This window comes from Talpa europaea (assembly GCF_964194135.1).
Source record: "Talpa europaea genome assembly, chromosome: 16".
In the NCBI taxonomy this organism is placed as follows: domain Eukaryota; kingdom Metazoa; phylum Chordata; class Mammalia; order Eulipotyphla; family Talpidae; genus Talpa; species Talpa europaea.
In genome coordinates, this window is record NC_140084.1 from 17,578,823 (window position 1) to 17,603,241 (window position 24,419).

General features: G+C 40.6%; 1 protein-coding gene across 1 annotated transcript; it reads right to left on the reverse strand.

The window, feature by feature from the left end:
* Positions 1-13,853: 13,853 nt before the first annotated feature.
* On the reverse strand, positions 13,854-24,306 carry GCSH (glycine cleavage system protein H; the record flags this gene model as incomplete). Its single annotated transcript, XM_084257514.1, has 5 exons — positions 24,105-24,306; positions 20,830-20,909; positions 19,663-19,726; positions 14,668-14,799; positions 13,854-13,951 (listed from the first exon to the last, which is right to left on the reverse strand). The coding sequence occupies exons 1-5, from the start codon at positions 24,250-24,252 to the stop codon at positions 13,854-13,856; spliced, it is 522 nt and encodes a 173-aa protein (XP_084113640.1). The 5' UTR covers positions 24,253-24,306.
* Between the last annotated feature and the right edge of the window lie 113 nt (positions 24,307-24,419).

Below are 24,419 nucleotides of genomic sequence, written 5' to 3' on the forward strand. Positions count from 1 at the left end.
CTATTTAGTGTAGTTTTTAAAATGGTAACTACCATGGCTATCTTTTTTTTTAAAAAAAGATTTATTTATTTATGCATACAAAAGCTGGGGTACAGGGGGTGAGATGATTCAGCAGAGACAGAGTGGGGAATAGAACAGGCAGACTGACTGAAATATACTGCTGAGGGGAGCAGCGGGTGAGACAGGAGAGGTTTGTTGCACCATGTGGGTAGATCCCTGGCTGGCTGGGGATTGAACTCGTGTTTAGAGGCTGCGGATAGCTTCACAGTGCTGTGCGTAACCCCTTGCACCACCAGGGAGGCCCCTAGGCCATGAGGATTTTTAAGAGCACCTAAGTGATTCAAAAATCCAGCAAAGTTAGAAAACTAATTCTTTTAAAAATTTATCTCATATATTGGAGTCCACACTGGTTTCCCTACCCTATTAACATCTCTCCCTCCCCAACCTAGTTTTGCCTGCCAAAGAAAGGCTCTGTGATGGGAAGCCTTCCCATCCATGGAAGGCCTATGAGAGGTCTATGACACCTCAAGAAGGGCTTGCACCAGAGTGACATAGTTCTTTTGTGACCACAAAAGGTGGAAGAATAATTGACCCAGAAATTGCTCAGGGCCTCAGCCTCCCAGCAGCCCTATCTCTAAGTTCCATGTCCTCCTCTCTCATTCAGGTTAACCATCTCCAGTTCCTTCAACAGCTTCTTACATGGCATGAGAATATGTGAAACCTGAGAGGAATACTATCTCTCTCTCTCTCCATCTCTCTATCTAGAAAGAAGGGCAGAGGCAACCTTGCAACTTTGGGTGAGTCACTATTCTGGAGTCAGGAGAAGCTGGAGAAGTGACTCCAGTCACATTATATTACCAAGTGACTGAAGAAATGCAGATAACTGTAACGATTGAATAATAGAGTTCACTGTTCAGTAGTTCTTTCAGTTTACCAGGTATTGTGATAAGCACTTTACTTATTTGTTATAAATACATTGTATCAGTACTTATTTAATGGGGAGATCATGACTCCTTATCTTGACTCCTATCTTGACTCCTGATGACGGAAAACTAAGAATCACCTCTGAGTCAGTGAACACAGTATTATTAGTCAAGTGATCCGTTTACTGCATAGCAGATCACCTCTAGAACACTGGTGTTTTTCAGGGTAGATCAAGATCCACTACTAAAATAAAATATTGGAGGTTATTTCCTAATTAGCAGAGAAAAAAATCAGTTCATGGAAAACAAGTCTTTGGAGTATTCCTCCTCTGAACATGCCCTGCAAGTGTTATTGCCATTCTTATCTTCCAACTCATGTAACAGATGGCAAATACAAATGCACACGTAATCAAAGATTACTAAGGGATGGACATATTATCTTTTACAAATCATCTGCAATTTCACTTTCATGTTGGAATGCAGAAGTTTGCATTATGAGAAAATTGATGTTTTCTGATGGCAAAATTATGCATTCTTTATACTGAGAAAGAATAAGTGCAGGGCCTCCCAGTGGCACAGCGGTTGAGCACTGGGCTGTGAAGCTTCCCGCTGCCTCTGCAGCACCAGTTTGATCCCTGGCTGCTGGGAGAGGGTCCCAAATGGCGCGCAGACCTCTTCCGCCGCCCGCTGCTCCCCTCAGCAGTGTACTTCGGTCCTTCTGCCTTTCTGCTCCCTGCTCTGGCTCTGGTGAATTCTCTCACCCTCCCGTGCTTCTAACTGTACCCAGTGCTTGTATAAATAAATAAATAAATCTTAAAAAAAAAAAAAAAAGAATAAGTGCAATTACAATTGTTTAAATAAAGATCCTTAATGTTTTGTTTAAAAAAAAGGACTCTCCATTCTTGAAGTAAGATAGGAAAAAAACACTGATGTCTTGATTTTGAAAAAATATTACACCTTGTTTACAGAATTGAAGTAAATCCATACATCATGCGATTCTATTTCTTGACTTCCACAGAGCTTTAAAAGCAAATCCCATTTGAGAATCATTGATACAGAGTGTACATTAAAGTCTATACTAATGTTTTCTGAGGAAATCACATCAAGAGAACACAAAGACCACAGTGAAAATGCTAGCATAAGGAACTGCATTTGCAGATGTAACTAGAAAATTGGATTTGGAGGACAAACCAGGGAGACACACAGACATAAGCCAGAAAGTATTAAACTCTATTACATAAGCACTGAAGTGACTAGAACTGAAATGTACATAGAGTCTTCATTGATGTACGAGTCCCCAAAATACATGTTTGGAGAAACAAGAATAAACCCAAATTGGAAAAGCTGAGGAACTTAAAATATCTAAAAATGAAATAAGATGAAAGACAGTCTAAAAAACACAACCTATAAAAATTCACTATGATACAGGAGCCTCCCCAGTGGTGCAGTCGTTGAGTGCTGGGCTGCAAAGCTGCTTGCAGCCTCTGCAGCACCGGTTCACCAGTTCCATCACCGGCCTCTGGGGAGGGTCCCACATGGCTCGCAGACCTCTCCTGCTGTGCCCGCTGCTCCCCTCACAATCTGCCTGTTCGGTTCCCCGCTCTGACTCTGGCGAATTCTCTCACCCTCCCATGCTTCTGACTGTACCCAGTGCTTGTATAAATAAATAAAATCTTAAAAAAAAAAATTCACTATGAGTCAGAAAATATGTTCTTTAATAGCTTTTAAAGACAGAAATGGAAATGGAATGATAAACCAAATAATTGTAAAATATCTTATTTTATTTTACCAATTAAACATAAGTCATTATAATTTATTTCAAAATAATCCTGGAAGGGGAGGTGGGTGGTTGTGGTTTAGAAAAAGGAGAATGAGACCAAACAGCCGCAAGTTCTATTTTTGGGGGACATGGAGTCTAATTGTACTGTTCTCTGTAATGTAAGTGTGAACTTTTCTCTAATAAAAAAATGTTAAGCCAATTTGTAAACAAAGTGGTTCAAGAGACAGAATGGAGGATAATGGTGGAGAGGTAAGAGGACAGTAAATTCTGATCACATGCAAACTGAAACAAAGAACAGAAAACATGTTTTGTGTGATTTTAAGTTGAAGCAAAGACCTGCTGAAAGAGAAGAGATATCAACAAAGGTATAAAAAATTAGGTAACCATCCATGAAGGTAATTTAGAGAAACTCTGTAAATAATTGCCCAGTTACTTTTATGTCAAATTACTCAAGGCCTTCTCAATGAATTTGCTGAACTGCAAAAGAAAGGGTCAGAACTACAGGGGGTGGGGTAAATCAGACATTACCCTTTGGATCGCTGACATAGCAGTGATCATGCAGTCTGTTAATGAGCTGAAAAGAACCAATTATGAAATGCCTCTTTGTTACATATCTGGCCAATTTATTATAGCGTGAACACCCTAACCAATCTTGAATTTAGACCAGCAAGTGTCTTGCTCCTGAAATGAGTGAAGATCTATCAAGCTACCAGGGGTCAACAGCAGAAGCACACCAATGTACAAGGGAGTCCAGCAAAAGGACAAGTCTTTTGTTGCTACCCTCCTGAAAGTGCTGTGTAAAAGTTAAAATGGGATGGGAGGTGACTGAAACCAAGATCAGTGAACATAAGTGATACTTTCAAATAAGCAATGCTTCCCAAAGAAATGTGAAAAAAGCAGAGCACCTGATCAAGAACAGACATCTCCAAAAGCTAGTGGCCAAAGAGGAACTAAGAAAAGAGAAAACAAAAGAAGCAGGAAAGGACCCACAAGAGTACATCACAAAATAAAAAAAAAAAAAAAATAAGGGCCTCTGTATTTCTTTAATCAAGAAGGTGATACTGTGGTTATTCTATCATTTTAATGAAAGTAAAGCTAGATCTATAAAAAGATTCCCATAAAACTCTGATTTTTGTTTGCTTGTTTCATTTTTCATTTATTTGTGTACCTCAGAATTTGAAGTCCTTCTACTTCTCCTTCTTTTTTTCTTTTTTTAAAGATTTATTTATTTTTATACAAGAGTTGGGGTACAGGCCAAAGGTGTGGGAGAGTGAGAGGATTAACCAGAGACACAGTGGGGAGCAGAACAGGCAGAAGGACCGAAATACACTGCTGAGGGGAGCAGCGGGCATGACAGGAGAGGTCTACCGCGCCATGTGGGAATCTTCCTGGCCAGCTGGGAATCAAACCGGCGACGCAAAGGCTGTGCACAGCTTCACAGCACTGCGCTCAACCCACTGCACCACCAGGGATGCTCTCCTTCTTTTCTTTTCGAAATTTTAAAAGGACCAGTTTATTAGGAAAAGGAGAAAGGGAAAAAAGAGACACCTGCATGGGTACAGGCAGTCAGGGAGGAGAGCGGCTGAGCTGGGGCTCTTAGATATGGCACTGAAAGCATGATCCATTAAGGAAAGAAATGATAAATTTGACTTCATCAGAATTAAGAACGTTTGCTTTGCCACTCTATCAGAGAATGAAAAGATAGAAGCTACAGAACATATTTGCAAATCACTTATTTGGCAAAGGACTTCTGTCTAGAATATATAAAGAAACTTTAAACCCAGAAGTAAAAAACAGCAACAAATAAAAAATTAGAAAATAAATTTTGCCAAATAAAAAAATGGACAAAACATTTGAACAGATACTTTGCCAGAGAGGATATAATAAGTAAGGCAAACAAGTACATGAAAACACTTAACATCATTAGCCATTAGGGAAATGTAAATTAAAATCACTTAGTTAGAATAGATTTAAAAAAATTGACAATACCAGCAACCAGAGGGAAATTGACAATACTCAGCAACCAGAGGGAAATAATTCTTCATATCTATAGCAACATGGGTGAATATCAAAGACATAAAGCTGAATGAAAAAAAAGCCAATCTCAAAGAGTTATTCTGCATGCTCTGTAATAGGAGAGTATGTGATCCTCCAGATATTCTCAAAAAGATTAAACCAGACTGGTGGTAGAAAGATGCACATATGTTAAAATTCATAAAACTTTATGCCAACCAAAAGTCAATTTTGTTGAGTGTCAATATTTAAGAAAGAAATGAAAAATTATGAGAATACAACATACCTAAATATATTAAAGGTTACAAAACCTGTTTACTACATATGTATTACACTACAAATGCTGTTGATAGGAGAACAACAAAGTAGTAAACTTTAGAAAAGAGTTTTGGAATTAAGGATTATTATTTACATTAAAAAATAACTAGTGAAAGTGTTTTATAAACTATAAAACACATGCAACTATAAGACACTCCTCTTATTTAACTGTAATGTTAATCCACTGGCTCTGAGGCTTCAAATGGGAAGAGTACACTTTTATTAGTTGCAATCAACAGAATGTTCATTATTCTTTAATAAGGAAGGAAAATTATCAGAAGTTATTAGGTAGCCTACAGTATCTTCAGAGGAGAGGTGGGTCAGCTCTGAAGCTGTAAAGCCAGCTCTGAAGCTGTAAAGCCAGCTCTGAAGCTGTAAAGCTGGTATCAATACCCAATCACACTACTTAGTAGGAAATTATAATTGACCCCGCTTTCAGAAATATGACACCTGGGACTGCCTATCACCCCAGACCTAAAGCATCAAATGCCTTTGCCATTATCATGACAGCTCATTGGTGGAAGGTGGGTCATATGCCAGAGTTCTTGCTACAGAGTATCACAGGAAGGGGAGGGGGCTTCTGTTCTACCATAAAGAGGGAAATCAGAATGCAGTGCAGAGTACCTAGTGTAGAAAGTGCATTCAGAGAAGCCACCACAAATGACCGATTTCTACCACAGCATCTCAGGAATTTCTCAAGAAACTAAAGTGTAAAAAAGAGAAGACTCAGGAAGGGAAAGGCAACCAACACTAATCAAGTGCCTGAAAATCATTATCATTTCTCTAGATAGTGTGATTCAAAGTTACAAATTAGGAAAACAGGTTTACAAAGGTCATCCCAGGAGACACAGCTAATTTCCAATTATTTATTGCTATATAACAAATCACCCCAAAATTAAGTGGCTAGATGTGGTAGACTGAATGATAGCCCTCCCAAGATATTCATGCCCTAATCCCTCCAACCTGTTAATATTACTTTATATGGCAAAAAAAGAACTTCAAAGAGATAATTAAGGTGAGGATGTGGAGAAAAAGGAACCCTCTCACACTGCTGGTGGGAATTTGACTACTATGGAAAACCATGTGGAGGGTCCTCAAATTATTAAGAATGGATCTACCATATGACTCAGTAATTCCACTCCTAGGAATATACCCAAAGGACACAAAAACATTAAGTTGAAAGGAAACCTACACTCCTATATTGATTACAGCACTATTCACAATAGCTAAAATGTGGAAACAACCAAAGTGCCCCAAAACAGATGCATAGATCAAGAAGACATGGAATGTATACAAAATGGAATACTATTCAGCAATCAAAAGATAAGCTCATGCCATTTGCAGCAACATGAATGGAACTAGAAGAGTTTATGCTTAATAAAATAAGTCAGAAGGAAAAAGAAAAATATTGGATGGTTTCACTCATAAGAATAATAATATATGGAGGGTCTTCCCGGTGGCACAGCGGGTTGAGCGTCACGCTGTGAGGCTGTCTGCAGCCTGTGCAGCTGTGGGTTCGATTCCCGGCCAGCTAGGGAGAAACCCCCATGTCAGGGAAGACCTCTCCTGCCTTGCCCGCTGCTCCCCTCAGCAGTGTCTTCCATCTGTCTGACTGTTCTGCTCCCCGCTCTGTCTCTGGTGAATTCTCTCACACTCCTGCACCTCTGACTGTAACCCAGTACTTGTATAAATAAAAATAAATCTTTGAAAAAAAAAAAGAATAATATAAGGAAACCAAACAAAGTGTTGAAAAAAAGAAAAAACTTTCCCTGGGTGGTGCGCCCTCTGTGCAATGACATGTATACCAGAGAGTGAAAAGGATATTTGAAACAGAGAGAAGGCAGTATAAGGCCCCAGAGGCAGATACTGGAGTGTTGCAGTCAGGGAATATATGTATGTCACTCACTTGCCTTTGCCTGACTATATAGTCAGATGACAAATGGCTGGCCCTAAATTCTTCCACCTGGCTGACACATTCTAATTATTTAAGGTGGGAGTTGAATGGGCCAGGAAAGGCAAAAAGTGAACAGGCTGTATTCTCTCCAAACTCCTTACCATGTCCTTGGCTCTGCAACACACCCCCCACAGCTAACCCTCTCCTTCCTAGAGATTCAGGTTTAAAGGAATCTGAAATCTATGTCAGAATTTCAGACAGGGAAAGATGGGCTTCCGGCAGCTTCATTTGGAATTCTCAGTGGACGTTCCTGTGGGTCCTTATAAACGTGTGCTGAATGAAGAAATCAATGATTATAAACACTGTTGCCCATGATGGAAATTAAGTTTCTTATACGGAGATATGCTTCAAGCATATGAACTAAGCAGGTCTTGAAGACGTTTTAAGATGGACTGGCTGATCGCTGAGCATTACTTTACCTCCCCGTGTCAATTATCAGTGACTTATGCTTATTACGTGACCACTGAGCACAACCACTTTATAAAATGATTCCTAGAAGTGCCGTCTCTACATGCAGCCCTGTTCTTCACACCATTTCTACTCCAATCCCAGTCTCCAACTCTTGCGCTTTTTCCACTCACACTCATGCACTCACTAAATTCCTATTAGCAGTCTAACACTGAGAATACAATGATAAAGCAATGCCCATCTTCCCAGCTCTCACAGCTCTCACAAGACAGGACAAGTCATCAAAACACTCCCCACCTGAGTGCAAACTGGTGAAACCACTATGGAAAGCTGTGTGGAGATTCCTCAACCTACTAAAGATAGAGCTTCCATATGATCCAGCAATTCCACTCCTAGGTATGTACTCATAGGACACAGAAACATTAATTCCAAAGAGCACCTGCACCCCTATCTTTATAGCAGCAATATTTACAATAGCTAAACTTTGGAAACAACCCAAATGCCCAAAAATAGATGACTGGATCAAGAAGATGTGGTACATATACAAAATGGAGTATTACTCAATCGAAAAAGATAAACTTGTGCAATTTGCAGCAACATGGATGTAGCTGGAAGGGATCATACTCAGCGAAATAAGCCAGAAAGAAAAAGAAAAATACCAGATGGTCTCACTCATAGCAGGAATCTAGAAAAACTAAATAAGGGACCAGGAAAAATAACTATAAGAAAGAAAAAAATCAAAATCAACAAACAACTATAAACCAGAGACACACTATGCGGGGGGGGGGCAGGGAAAGGAGGGATTGGGAGCAAAATAAGGGCTGTGCAATTCTATGGGGAATACAAAAATAAAAAAAATTAAAAAAAAAACCACATCCCACCTAAAGTCCAGACACCTCACACCTGGCCCCTCCCCTTCCTACACTAGCCCCACCCCTTTTTCTACAGGCCCCGCCCCTCCCAGAAGCTCCTCCCATTACCCATGATCCTTTCTTCCACACTTAGCTCCTCCCCTTCTTCCAACAGGTCCTTGGGGCCTACAGACAAGTTCTCTTCCTTCACTAGCACTGTCTACACCAAGCCCCGCCCCTGCCGTAGCCTGGCTCCTCCCACCTCCCCACCCATTTCGCGCCTCTCCTCCCCTAGGCCGGTCCACCTCCAGGTGGCGCATAGGCCCACAATACCTGTCCCGTTTGCTTCCCCGCCTCAGGGCAGCTTCCTTTCAAAGTGGGCAGGTTCTCGCGCTCTGCCGCCCGTGGAATGGTCTGGGGTCTTGCCCCGGAGGCGGGGAGGCGGCCGCAGCCGCTCACACCCTCCTGTGGGGCCAGCGGGGCGAAAGACCCCGGAGTACCCAAGTCCCGCCGGCGGGAGAGGGACACTGTTGCTCTGGGTAACGGACAGACGCGCTGGGGGCGGAGCGGTGGGCGGGTCTGCGAGGAATCTTGGCGGAAGTGACGTCAGCAAGCCGCGCGTAACAAAGCTGAGCGCGGGAGGCGTCGCTCGCGGGCGGTCAGCGCTGGGCACGTGCTACGCGCTGCCTCCTGCGACGAGGGCGCCGCTTCCTCCTGAGTAAGGCGTCCCTTATGGGCTGCGGCCGCCTGAGCCGCGTCGTGAGGTAAGGCCATTCTTGAGTGTTCGCCGGGGCGTAGATGAAGGGGAACCTGGGACTTGCTTTCTGTCGAGCCCCACACTCCGTATCCTGTTGCTGGTCGGACAGGCCTTGCGCCGTGGACAGTATCGCCGCTGGGCTGGATGGCTCCGTGGTGGGCCACCCTCCCCGGGGTAGGTCGGCTAGCAGCCACTCTGGCCTCCATTCTCCAGAAACCAGGCAGCTCCACTTAACCCCAGGCACTGCCACTGTCGCCAAGTCACCCTCCCCGCAAAGACGACTACCCTAGTATCTTGTAGGCCCCAAATTTATTGGGAGGATCTGCTGGGCTTTACATTTAGGCACCCGCTTATGTGACTGGGCAGAACGGGTTTGGATCCTTTGGCATTACCAGAGAGCACTCTGTGCGTGGCAGTGCACCCCTGTCAGGTGGGCATTGGCATCTCGTACACAAATGAAGAAAAGTAGCCTTAAGTCCTCAAATCAACTGGAGAGCTAGCTCAACACCTGAGAGGCCACCCTTCCCTGCCTCCCCCCCCCCCCCCCCCGGTGCTGGTACTTTGAACATCTTGGAGGTGCAACCTTGGGTTTTAAATATATCTGCTGTGGAAAAACAACACTGTGAAAAAGGGCAATTAGAAAGAAATCTGTTTTACATACATCATTTTTTACACCACATGCAGAACACAGTTAGAAAGCCTATGGACAGTGATTTAGATGTGTACATTACATTATTTTAAGATGTTAAAACAAAGTACTTTGCCAGACTGACTTTTTTAAAAGATTTTTTTTTATTTATGCATACAAGAACTGGGGTACAGGCCAGAGGTGTGGGGGGAGGGGTGAGAGGCCTCACCAGAGACAGAGTGGGGAACAGAACAGGCAGACTGACTGAAACACACTGCTGAGGGGAGCAGCAGGCAAGACAGGAGAGGTCTGCGGTGCCATGTAGGTAGCTCCCTGGCTGGGATGGAACTCATGCTTCAGTGGCTGCTAATAGCTTGATAGCTCTGAGACTTTAAACCCTGCACCAACAGGGAGGCCCCCAGATTGACTGCTTTTTAAGGCATCACTTCTTTACCTAAAATACACATATTTGGGTCCTATTCCACAACCTGGAAGTAATGGTACGCCTACATGCTTCTGAAAAGTATTGTACAAAAATGCATACCTTATCCCATTATTTTGTTAAAACAAAATTTTAATCATAAATAGTAGCAAAGGTTATAACATCCAAAGTATCATAAAAGTTGGCACTTCAAAATATTACTTTTAAAAATATTAAATGACAACCACTATTCATTTAAAAAATCCATGAGTTAAAAAAAAAACTTTTTTCAAATTCTTAATTGTATTTTTATTCTACTTGCTCCACAGAATCTTGTTCTAACATTTATGGTCAAAAACTACCTAGGAATCAATCTGCAACAAAAAATTTAATTCAAAATGAAATTTTAAAATTGTCATAAGACAATAAGGCTAAACAGTTCATTATTACTATTCATTTGGCAGACATTAAGTATATATTCCATGTGGATAAATGGTAAACCAATGAATGTTACTGAGGTGTATCAGAATGAAATGCATGGGGCTATTCTGCTCCTCTCCCCAATTCATGTACACAGATATTGTATGTTGCTAGAATGAGACGGTCAACCCCAGTTGAATTCGTTTTCATAGATGTAAACTGAGATTCCTTATTCACATGAATATGCACATGACAGTGTATCTTGACATTTTGACCTGCTTTTTTAACAGAAATCACATAGTGATCACCAAAAAAAAAAAAGTTTTAATTATCAGCTGATAGTATGATTAGGTCCTCCTTTAGTTCTTTTGAAAACAGAAAATTTGAAACATTTTGACCAGCAGGTCTATTACCCAGTCATTAAAAGTTGCTGTTTCTGGTAAGTATGTCATAAGTCTCGTCTAAAATTTACTAAATGACAGTTAAACTTGACTAAAAGCACAAAAGTATACATGGAAGTTGGAAGACCTGGTAATGATTTCTTTCCCACTAACCTTGCCTAATACTAGTTATAATGGGCCAGTTACTACTGAACAAGTTTGACCGACTTATGTTTATAAAAAGCCAATGTAGGGCCTCCCCGGTGGCGCAGCGGTTGAGCGCTGGGTTGCGAAGCTGCCCGCAGCCTCTGCAGCGCCGGTTCGATCCCCGGCTGCTCCCCGGCCACTGGAGGAGGATCCCACATGGCGCGCAGACCTCTCCTGCCGCCCGCTGCTCCCCTCAGCAGTGTACCTCAGTCCTTCTGCCTGCTCTGCTCCCCACTCTGGCTCTGGTGAATTCTCTCACCCTCCCGCGCTTCTGACTGTACCCAGTGCTTGTATAAATAAATAAATAAATAAATCTTAAAAAAAAAAAATCTTAAAAAAAAAAAAAAAAGCCAATGTAGAAATTAAGTCGGTATCAGAAGCACTCAATAAAATCTTAGAGTTGGCAAAGGGATTTAAAAAACAGAAAGATGGACACAGGAAGTATCTGAAAACTTCTGTTCAGTTTTGCACCAAATCTCCTAAAAATACTCTATTTAAAAGGAGAAAGACTGATGGGGAGAAATGGTCAGTGGAAAAGCCATGTTTTGTTTTTATTTTTTTAAGATTTATTTTTATACAAGAGCTGGGGTACAGGCCAGAGGCGTGGGAGGGTGAGAGGATTCACCAGAGACAGAGACAAAAGGACTGAAAAGGTAGGGGATTGCTGAGTGGAGCAGCGGGCGCGACAGAAGAGGTTTGCCATGCCATGTGGGTCTCTCCCTGGCTGGCCGGGGATCAAATCGGCACTGCAGAGGCTGCGGACAGCCCTGTACTCAACCCACTGCACTACTGGGGTAGCCCTGAAAACCCATGTTTTAGAGAAGGAGAAATCTTGGTATAAAATGAGGGTTCTTGCTGAGGAAGGCAGATGCATGATGAGGTCTGAAAAAATACAGTGATTGTTGAACAGTAATGAGGGTAGTTATAGTTAGCAGCTTTTAAAACTGAAGGTAGGTGGTACTGACATTTTAACCCAAGAACTGGAAATTCAGAAATTCTGATTTGTTGATAATGGATATAAAATATCAACCTCATTTTTGTACTAGCATGCCAATGCAGAGCCTTCTAGAGGTTATTAAAACTTATTGCTGCCAACCTCTTTAAACTACCTTGGGAAGGCAATTTTAAAGGATTTTTTAATACTTCTTGTTAACCTATTCCGTATATTTGAGTTTCAATGATTAAAAAGTATAACTCAAACTCTTTATTAAGCTGCTATTAAGATCTAAACCAAAGGGAATGAGGTCAGAAATTAAATTCTGTTCATTTTGTCTGTTTGGAGGGTATTCAATGCCTGTTAGTTTTGGCAGCACTATAATAGAAACAAGGGTGGAATTGGCACTATATTCCCAATAGCAAAGGAAGCAAGTTCCCATAATGTTCTCTTTGGTACAGAGTAAGAGTGTGTGTCCTGTTTGTGAAAGGGGGGGGAGAATGAAAAGCTGCCCGTTAACACTACACTAGTCATTCATGTACTTTCACTCTAGAATGAACTTTTGCTTCTCACCTTTAGAACATAAGCCTTCTATTTCCCCTCTCAGATTCCTATTTGTTTTCAGTAGTAACATTTGTGAAGGAACTGATTAAGAGTAGGCCAGGAAATATGAAAAGCCTAACATGACTAACTCCCTCTGTGACAATCCCTAATCCATTCCAGAACCTTATACTGTAAAATAGTTGTAGTTATGTTATGCCCGACCTAGCTCAGGCTAATTTTGACTGTTACCAAGATCAAAGAAGGTACTATATAAAAATAGCTTCAAAACAAAAAGGTACATGTATGAAATTACTACCTATCCCTTTCTATTTCCAAAGAAGATATATATCTTGATTACTTTCTTGATAAGGGTGCAAAGATAAGCTCAGCAGTGATGTGACTATTGGTATAATCTTAGAATGGTTTTTATCTGCTAAGGAAAGATTTGTATGTTATATTCCTCCTACCTACTTCATCTCGGTTCTCTTATTGCCTTTTATACATCATTAGCTGATAGTTCCTGAAAACTTCCCTTTTCCTATACTAAGTAGGAAAATAAGAGTTTGCTCTTGCTCTGTGTGTAAGTATGTATTTTTATGTGCATCTATGACACACATATATACATACACAGATTGTTCACAGATTTTCTTAGAACCTTTCATTATTATGGCTTAAATTTCCTTTAAATAACTTTCCATAAGTGAAAATTAACATTTTCAGATACTAGCAGAGTCACTAAATGAAATACTAACAGTGAAAAAAAAATAATGAAATTGAGTATTTTATTATTAAACTGTTTCTGATTTTCCTTCAAGGCTGTCACTTTACTGTATAAAAATAGCACCAGCAAATGCAGTATATTGCAAAATTATGATAGTATTTTTTATCTGATGCTGTAAGACAGTGGAGGGAAAAAAACCCTTTTCTCCACTGTCATTTATTCCAATGAACAGATCATTAAGTATTTTGACCCAAATCCAGTAATGGATGTAAGCAAGTTACATTATTATATAAGGCTTAACATAAAAATGCTGTCTTGAAATTACATAAATTTTATAACTAGTTTCAACCAGGTATTTTCAAGAATTTTGAATATAACTGGAGCCTATTCTAAAAATAATGTGTTGTGAAAAGATGCATATTGTGTTCATCTGTATTCATTAGAAAGTTATATTCTTCCAGTATCATTGTTGCAAGTAGTTTATTTTTCCAGTGGTATTACTAAAAGTTGCTATTTTAAATCATCTATCCACTAATTTAAGACAACTATGCTAGATTAAGTTGGTTTATACTAGTTTATTTAGGGGGTTCCATTTTCACTCCTCAATAGATCTTACGTATTTCTCATATGCTTCTTCACTCATTAGTTCATCTAGTTCTGAAGGGTTACTTAGTGTCATCTTGATCAGCCAACCTGCAACCAAGAAAAAAAGTATTTTATATTACAAATTACCTTTTAAGAGAGTAAAAGTGAAATTCATTCAAAATTTAAATTCTGAGCGCCTCAAAAATAATCTACTCTTCTTTACATAAGTCATTTATTATTTGTTCCAGGAGCTTTACATTTTAGCCTTTATAATTAAAGCAATATCCTTGCATATCACAATGGAAAAGAATTACAAACAGAATAGATTCTACCATAATGAATTAAGAAATTTAAAACTACAACCTAATCCTAATTTTGCATTTTGTTAGCTGTGTGACCTAACAGATAAATCTTTTGGGGCCTCAATCCATATACAAAATGGGGGAACTGCTGTATCCCACCTTACTTATTATGAAGATGAAAATAACGAGAAAACTAAAAATTAATGTACACATTATTCTATAACCACCTACTTACTCCACACAGTTGCTTTATTTCTGAAAAGGTACTTTGCAGGCATTTACAAAATTTACAACCATGATACTAATAACCCTGTAAAACAGGCAGTGCACTTACCGACAGAGATCTTAAACATCACCTTACAATAAGAGGTGTTCCCTGTTTTCCTTTTAAAAAGCAGGACATCTCTGCTTAGTACCAAAAAGTAAAAAATGAGGAAGTCACAATCTGCTAAAGCTTGCTTTAAACTAACCCAGATTAAATGCTAACTGTAGCCCCTTGAAAATTTTCTAGCAACAACTTACCATCTTCATAACATGATTTATTCACAAGTCCTGGATTTTCTGCAAGAGCTTCATTAATTTCAGTTACTTCTCCGGACAGAGGAGAATAGAGTTCACTAGCAGCTTTCACACTTTCCAAAGCACCAAACTCCTCTAAATTGAGAAAATTAAATATTAAACATCAACAGTTAATGACCTGAAAACAAGCAATATGGAGATGTGGTGACCTCTTAATACAATCAGAAAAAATTCCAAATTATCTTTAAAGAAAACCATAGATTTTGTCATGCTAATATCATCTATGAAAAAAGGGTAATCCTCATATAAATTGGATCTGTGTGTTCTAGACAGAGTGAACAAGTGGTGATGTATGTGAAGAGCAGATGTGCTTAAGTTCAATAAGTCATGGTGAAGTTTTGGGTTGTCAGAAAAGTCATGACATGTGTTTACTATGTTTTTCAAGCAAAAACACGTCATGATTTTTCCAACAAGCATTATAATACCTCATCAGATCAACTTTCAGCAGATACCAGTAACCAACTCTGAACAAAACAAAACTTGCTCTGTAGAGCCCCTGAAAGATGGCACCCAAATTAGGTGAGATAGTGGTTTACAGACTGTGTACCCTGACAACATGCTTCATCTAAAGAGTACTGAATAGGGCCTCCCCGGTGGCGCAGCGGTTGAGCGCTGGGTTGCGAAGCTGCCCGCAGCCTCTGGGGCGCCGGTTCAATCCCCGGCTGCTCCCCAGCCACCAGAGGAGGGTCCCACAGGGCGCACAGACCTCTTCTGCCGCCCGCTGCTCCCCTCAGCAGTGTACTTCGGTCCTTCTGCCTGCTCTGCTCCCCGCTCTGGCTCTGGTGAATTCTCTCACCCTCCCGCCTTCTGACTGTACCCAGTGCATGTATAAACAAACAAACAAAACAAACAAATAAATAAATAAAAACATGCCTCTATAAAAAAAATAAATAAAGAGTACTGAATAATAGAACAAAAGCAGAAAAACAGTATTACTGCTTGACAGGTTGGAGGATAAAGCATGGGACTGGAATTTAGGGATGTAATACTAGAAAGGAGCCAGTGAAGAGAAAAGGTGGTAAGCAGAAACAGATCCCAGATTGACCTACATGAGTTGTAATCAGCAGAGAATCCTAAAGTGGCTGTTAAAAACATGTTCAAAGACAAAAAAAAAAAATCAATGCGTGAACATACTTGCAAAGTAGAAAATAAAAAGACACTGTAGAACTGGAAAGTATAAGATGTTAAGAGCAGAGTTAAGAGCGGACTGGGTACAGCAGAAGAGAGGGTCAGTGAATATAAATAAAGATCTGAAATTAATGGATCTAAGACTGAAAAATTAGAGCCTTAGTGATCTGTGGGATACAATCAAGAGATCTGAACTGAATAATGAGAATACAACATACCAAAGTTTGTTGTGTATAGCTAAAATAGTCCTTAGAAGGAAATTAGTATCTTTAAATTGTATTTTAGAAGTGAACATCTTCAATGATCTGGGTTTTAAGGACACGAGGATATAAACTAAAGAAATAAATTTATGGACATTTGACATTTGAAAGAAGTAAAGACAGTGGTGAGTTTTAAAGGATTTTTTGCCTGAGCAGGGGCACCAGTCTGCAGTGTGGGGTTGGCAAAATCTGAAAGAAAATTCCAGTCTTTACTAACAAAAGACCACTTTGGGACCACTATAGCTACTAGAAAGTGAGGTGGAGGGTATTAAAAAGGAGCACCCCAAATTCTGTGTATAACTCTGCCCAGGTCTCTCAGTTATCCCTAAACCATGCTTGCACAGGGCAAACTCTGGCTAAGGCTAAAAGGATTAAACTAACTGCCACCCACAGAAGAGAGAACATTTCACAGTATGACTAAATATGTCCATTAAAAAAATAAATACCCAAGTTTCCACCTTAAGAAGCTAGAAAAAGAAAAGCAAATTAAATCTAAGTAAGTTGAAGATAGAAAACAAAGATACAAGTAAAACTTATATGGAAATAGAGCCAGTCAACAGAATAAAAAATTGCTTCCTTCAAAAGATTAGTACATCTCAGAACTAGCAAGACTGCTCAAAAAAAGGAAACAAATTACCAGAAATGTGAAGGAATGAAAAAGGGATCCTCACTACAGATCCCACTGATACAAAATAATAAATGAAAAATGAGCATCTTTATGCCCAATTTGACTAAATGAAATGGAAAAATTCCTGAAAAAAAACAAAACAAAACAAAAAAAAAACCAACAAAACATAAGATAACAAAGAATCCCTAACCAATGAAAGAGAATCTAAACAAGAAATTTGGTAAAAGACTTAACTAGAGACTTCAGAAAACAAAGATGTAAATGGCAAAAACATAAAAAGAGCTGCTTAATATTTTATCACTAAGAAAATACAAAATTAAAATAGTAAAATTTGTAGCACCACAAACTTTATACTGTTGGTGAGAACATGAGGTAGGTCAACCACTGTGGCAAACTTTCTTAAAAAGCTAACCACCAAGGGCCTCCCAGGTGGTGTAAGGGGTTAAGACGCAACGTCTGAAGCTATCCACAGCCATGGCAGCATGAGTTCGATCCCCAGCCAGGGAGACACCCACATGGCACAGCAGACCTCTCCTGACTTGCCCACAGCTCCCCTCAGCAGTGTACTTTGGTCAGTCTGCCTGTTCTGTTCCCCACTCTGTCTCTGGCGAATCCTCTCACCCGCCCCCCACACCTCTGGCCTGTACCCTAGTTCTTGTATACATAAATAAATCTTTAAAAAAAAAATTAAACAAGATTATTTTTTATTTTTATTGATTTATTTATTTAAAGATTTATTTATACAAGAACTGGGGTACAGGCCAGATGTGCAGGAGGGTGTCACCATAGACAGAGCAGGGAACAGAATGGGCAGACTGAATGAAATACACTGCTGAGGGGAGCAGTGGGTGAGACAGGAGAGGTCTGGTGCGCCATTTGGGCATCTCCGCAGCCGGAGAACCGGCACTGCAGAAGCTGCGGACAGCTTCCCTGCACTCAACTGCATGCGCCACCAGGGAGGCCCTAAACAAGATTAAAATAAAAAAGTAAACACCAATACCACAAACAAGAAATCCCACTCCTGCATGTACTTACCCAAGAAAAATGAACACATAGTCTCACAAAACAATGTATCCAAAAAATGTTATAGTGGCTTTAAGATTCATAATAGCCCAAAAGTAAAAACAATGCAAAAATCCATCAACAGGTGAAAGGGTATAACAATGGGACATTATTTAGCAATAAAAGAACTACTGACCACTCAACAGTATAAATGAATCTCAAAACCATGATATTGGACAGAAGCTAGACACATTATTATATGTATTATATGAGTCCATTTACAGGAAATGAAAGAATGAACAAAATTTATGGTGATAGGTATCAGAGAAGGATTTTGACTAGCAAAGTTTACATAGTGTATATACATTTGTCAAATCTCACTGAAATGTACACTTAAATCCATAAATTTCACTGTATGTAAATTTCACATCAATTAAAACTTTAGCAAAATGTTTAAAGAGGGCATTCACTAGGAATGTCACTCAACACATATTAATAGAATTTCTTTCAGTATCAAAAGTAGGTTCAATCTGTTCACTTGTAAAGAGATGTCAAGAAATCTGAAATAGTCTCCTGTAGCAGAGTGAGAACACGAGGAAAGAAACCAACACCTATGCTCTATAGAAAGAAGAAAAATAGAGATTATTGATGATAAGGGTCTTTTTACAACCCCAGGAAAGGTTTCTAGAAAGGTCTTTAAAAAAGCGGGCTAAGGGCCTCCCCTGGTGGCGCAGCAGTTGAGCGCTGGGTTGCGAGGCTGCCCGCAGCCTCCGCAGCGCCAGTTCAACCCCCGGCCACCGGCGAAGGTCCCACAAAAAAATATATAAATAAATAAAAAAGCAGGCTATGACCTCTATTATACGATCAGGATATTGAAAGTCAGGAAGCAGAGAAAGTTCAAGTAGATAAATGTTGGTGTGGGGGATACTATCAAATGATATTTGATACTATCAAAGATATTTAAAAAACAAACTGAAATTGTGTAGCACTGTTTCATATATGTCAAGGAACTCATGCATATAACATACCTGGCACTACTGGCTAACTTTCATCAAGCACTAAATTTTTGCTCGACACTATGTTAATTTCATTTAATCTTCACAAGAACTTTATGAGAGAGGTATCATAATTATCCTAACTTATTGATGAGTATAGGAAAAAGCTGGTTATTCTCCTCTCATCAATCCTTGCAGCTATGAGTGGCAATAAACCTAGACCTGGCTAACAAGCTATCAGACAAAGAAGAGAGCCTGCCTCAACAAAACTGTCCAGGCCAAAGGAATAAGGAATACTGAATCCATGTGCAGTTGTCTGGAAAATGTAATGAGGATGACAATTCACCAAATAAGCTCTATACATTGGTTATCTGTCACCACTTTCAAAAATACAGTTAATGTGAATGAGAACTGATGGTCAGTTATAAAGCTAGCTCCCAAAAAGAGAGCACACCTGTCTACTTTTGGATACTGTCACTTGAGAATGTGATGCTTGAAGATTTTGCTGCCATTTTGTGAACTCTGACATGAGGCAGAAAAAGTACCTAAAGAGGATGCCATGGTTGACCTTCACTGAGCCAGTCCTGGTAGGTCATGATCATGTCATGAGTCTTCTTTACCAACCCTCATATAATAGAGGTCATAGCCCTCTTTTTGAAGATCTTCATAAAAGCCTTTTCTGGGGTTGTAAAAAGATCCTGTTGTCATCAATAATCTTTATTTTTTCTATACATCACAGCATCCACCTATCTTCAGACTGTGTGAGACATGATAAACCCCTACTTAATCTACTTTTATTTCAACTTTCTGTTACATGAGTAAAAAGCACTCTCTCTCTGTAAATAAGTCATTATTCAAGGTACAGTGCAGATAAAGAAAAATCACGGCATAAATCATGACATACCAAGATGGGAAGAACACTCACCTTGTTTGTTCAATTTTGTCCCAACTTCAGGCAGACTACAGTAAACAACATCTCCCAAAGCTTCCTAAAGAAACAAACACAAAAAAACTCTAAAAGATCAAACCTCCTAGAAACAGGATCAAGCCAAACACTGAATCCCCTAAATTCAAACACTAAATGTTTTACACTTGAGAAGCCATGTTCTTGGGTTTTTCTTATAATATTTTAAAAAATGCAAAACTGTTCTTCATGCAGGAGCCAAAAACAGGCCACCCACTGAATTTAGCCCATGGGCAGTAGTGAGCCCTATCATGAATCATATGCCCTCCAAAGCCCCACAATATTACTAGCTTCACTAAGAACATGCACACCTTTGCTTCCCCACCTGTTCAGTTTTATGTAAGCCATTTCTCCCCTACTGCATTTGCTGAAATCCCACCCACTGATTGTAAATTATAGTCCTCATGCCTGGTGCTCCTTGAAGACCTTGACTGCAATAAGAAGCGATCTCTACCATGTGAGTGAGTCACAACTCCTTGCACCACTCAGCTCATCCATCCCTCAAGTAACACTTTGTTTCTCACACTTTGGACAATATTTCACAAAGCATCCTCTACTGGGCCTCCGTTGAAGCACAAATATGCCAATGAAGATAAACTGGCAGCGATTCTCAATATCTGGGCTTCCAAGCACCCTCCTATCCCTCCTGCCCTACTTCACACACGGATCCAGTTCAAAATCACTGACCCATGCTGTTCTTTGGCTTCTCACATCTCAATATAGGAGCAATAGGAATAGGAGAATAGAGAAAGAAAAGCTAAATAAAGGTTTTCCTCTGTGTAGCAGGTGCCAACCTAGGGTCTCTCACTGGTAGTATGTGTGACACTGCACCCACAAAACACTTCACGCTATGCCATTTCCTTGCTCGTTCTTCCCTAATTGATCCCAGTCTGAAAAGACACATCTTTCTTAAGATGTGTTTACTGCTTTTGATTTTACGTGTTAACCTTTCGGTATTTGTTAAAACACTACACACTGCCCTAATTTTTTTTTTTAAATTCACCTATGACTGATATTTTTAAAAGGACCTCAAAGGCCTGAAATACTAAGAGGAAGAATAAACAATTTCTAAGAGGTAGAGACAATCCAATTTTGGTGAAAGACAAATATTTCAAGGCAATCCAATACCTGTGCAAAATTGCTGATTCCCACTGTTCCAATACCATTTTCTGTTGTTATCCATTCATGTTTGTCTGTGAATTTACGCACTAAAATAGAAGAGCAGTATTTCAGAAAAGCAGTGGTATCACTTGTTTAACAGCACCTTTCAATCAACACTATCCAAGCAAAAGACTTTCCCAGTATTTGTGTTTGACTTATTGACATTGCCTTTCAATACTATGCGATCCAGTAGAGAACAGGTCGTGTCAAAGACAACATGACTTCTCAATAGTGGTATCATTTAGGCTTGATGTGAACACCTTGGGAGATACGATTATCTGATCTTATTTAGTCTGAGCCACAAAAAAATATTTTGGCCCACATTTCATATGTACATTTCTGTTTCTCAGAAAGATAGATGGAGCAATAAAGTTCTGGGAGGCAGCATAAAGACTGATCATAAATGATTTAACTAAAAAAAAAAAAAAAAAAAAAAGCCTCCTTAGGTAGAATTGACCTAGGAAGGCTTCAATGAAACTTGGAATGAAATTGACCTGGAAAATTACAACTAATTTCCCAAAATTCCACTTTACTGGACTTAAAGCCTGCCATTGAAGAAAATGTCTCTCATCATGCAAGGAGAAAACAGATCAGAACTCTAGTCTCCTTAGAAGTTGGCCATTTACTGATGGAAAGTCAAGCTCTGCGCACTCATTGGACAGTGGAGTCTGAGGCTTTATGAGCTGTTTTTCATCAGAGGCATTGTTCAAACTATTCAAGATTCCTGGAAAAAGAATGACCAAAGTTGAAGAGCTGTTTTAAAAAAAAAGTATTTAGGATTTAATGTTAAATGTACTTGCTTTGAAGACTAAGTTTTGTTTTTGTTTTTTTTTAATCTGTGCCATCTCCTTAACTATATATCATATTCTTAAGTATTTTACCAAAAATGACACATCGGAAGTTAAGGAAAATGGCTCATTAATTCACATGCTGCTTTAGAGTAAGCCTTGCTGGTTCACTCATACCCAAAAGATAGCTGTACTTTAAACAGCTTACATTGATTAGATTATATCACTCTAATACACAGAATACAAGGAGTGTAATTTATTACATTTTTCTCCCCTAGTCTTTAAGGACCTTTCTTGATTTCATACTCTGCAGAAGTTGCAAAATCTGTCATAAAGGAACTTGCTTTGCTTCATTCCATTTCAATAAAGAAAGCCTCAGTGAACCTGACCTTTCTACAGGAAAAGTTAAGGTTTATATACGGTCCTGCCTTGAGGTATTCATGCCTCAGCTTAGAAGGTCTATCCTGCAGGAAGCCTTGCAATGCAAAGCCTCAGGCCTAGCTTCCTCAGGCTGTGCAGCTGCTCCCACAGCACTATGCCTCCACCCTGACTCAACACTCAAGGCACTTAACACATTACAGATATAGTCCTTATATACACATGTGTACTGTTAAATATAAAGCAAGGGGCAGCAGGGTTCACTATCCTATTGTTAAAACTTCAGTCCAGTAAAAGGGGTTCTGAGCAAAAATCTAGTAGATAATAGTTATTTGGCTACAATACTCAGTTCTTTCTGTCTTTCATTCTATTACCTCTCTAGAATTGGGTATTACCAATTATGAGCAGTTTAAATCTAAAAACACCTTTTTAAAGTAAGGACTGGAAAATTAAATGACTTCTCTGAGACATTATTTTATCTTGATGTTGGCCTTGCCATCTTACCTAATTGTAAAGCTAATCTTAGGAGTAAGGTTGCTAATTTAGCAGCTGAGCAGCCCTGAGTTTAGAGGGAAAGGCAGCAACTTTAGCTAAATGTACCCAGGACAGCTTGACTTCAAAGTCCACAAGTTTTTTTTTTTTACTAGGCCATGCTGTTGAGGCTAAAGACAGTGACCAGTAGAGTGCTCCTTTAACCCTTGGCCCAAAAGGAAAAATGTGAGACAGATTTGGTAAATCATTACTTTTTTACTGAGCCTCAAAAAATACAGGTTTTGGCCTCAAAAAATTAGGTGTTTCGATTTATGAAAAGCTTTGGGTTATATCATCCCAAAGTCACTAGTCAGAGAAAATATGAATTATATTAATATCGGTCATTTTTAACTCTATACACTAACAATAAAGTAGCATTTATCAAGTACTTACAATGTGTCAGACTGTATGTACTCCAGTTATATTATTTCATTCCATGCAACAACTGTGAATTATAATTTTTCTGATGAGGGAAGCCGAGCTGGAGACTAAGTGACTACCCAAGGTCATAAGAGGTAGACCCACAATTGGAGCTGTTATTAAAAAGCTAGGTGCTTCAACCAGAGCGTGAGTATGACACCTTAAGCAATATTTAACTAGATAATTGAAAAATACAAAAATCAGCAATAGGATCATACTGAATAACCAAAAAACTGACTTGAAATTAAGTTCTTAGATCTGACAAAAGCTTTCCCCTGGTTCTCAAACTGGTAACAGATATGTGACCAGCAAGAGAGAATATTAGCAAGGGGGGAGAAGCATCTTTTTGTTTCGACGTTGGAATAAATTTATCAACTCTGCCAGCCCCAACAAGTGCCTGAAACAATGAACTTTAACAAGACCAGAGCCGTAACAGACCTAGAAGCCTGAGTTCTAGGGGGTGCGGTTAAATGTCACAAGCATTTGCGCATGAAATTAGAAAACTTGTTTTCCGCTGCTATAACTGCAAGTAGCACCCATGGCTATAAGGCATTTAAGGGGCAGGTCTCCGGGTTATTTCAGGTCCATTTAAGTCAGGCCTCATTGCGGCCCCAAGACATCCACGACTCAGTGTAGACTTCAGAACGTCTTCTGTGGCAGAAGACTTTATTCTGTTTTTAGGAAACAGGCGCGTCTTTTAAGTTATGATCGCTTTAGCTAGTAAAAGAAGTCTGGGTCCGGTGCCTGAATTTCAGCAAGTGCTCTTGCTCTAAATTTGCTCTGGCGTTCTCAGCAATGGTCCATTCAGCAAACCCGAGCCCATTACTTGTCTCCACTTGCAGGGTGCACGCCACTCACACGTGCGAGAGGCTACGGCCCTGGGTGTTTCCAGCACGAGCGGCCCAGGCCTCCCCCCGCCCCGCCCCCCGGTCCCCGAGCGCCGGACAAAGGCTGCGGTGTGGTCCGCGCCGCCGACGCGGGGGCAGCGGCCGCCGAAGGGGGATCCCGCAGTAAAGAGAAGCGCGACAGGGACTCGCCCGCCGGCAACAGCAGCGAAGGTGAGCCGCGGGCGGAGAGGCGCCCCCGCCCGGACCCGGCGCGGCCCACGTGCCCGCCCGCGCTTACCCGAGAGCTGAGCGGCGCCGGTGCGCAGCGTCCGGACGGCGCCCGCGCGCAGCCCCCAGGGCCGCGGCCAGCACGGCGCGGCGGGCGTCCAGGAGGCGCGAAGGCTGCAGGCCGCGGCCCGCACGCTCAGCGCCGCTCGCAGCGCCATGTTCGCAGGTGGCGGGGTGGCGGCGCGACACCGCGGACACCCCGGGCGGCGGGAGCGGGGCGGGGCGGGGCGGGGGGCGGCCCCGGACCGGAGCGAGCCGGAGCGAGCCGGCCGGACCGGGGCGCGGGGCTACCCCAGGAGGGGCGGGGCCTGTTGGGTCTGCGAGC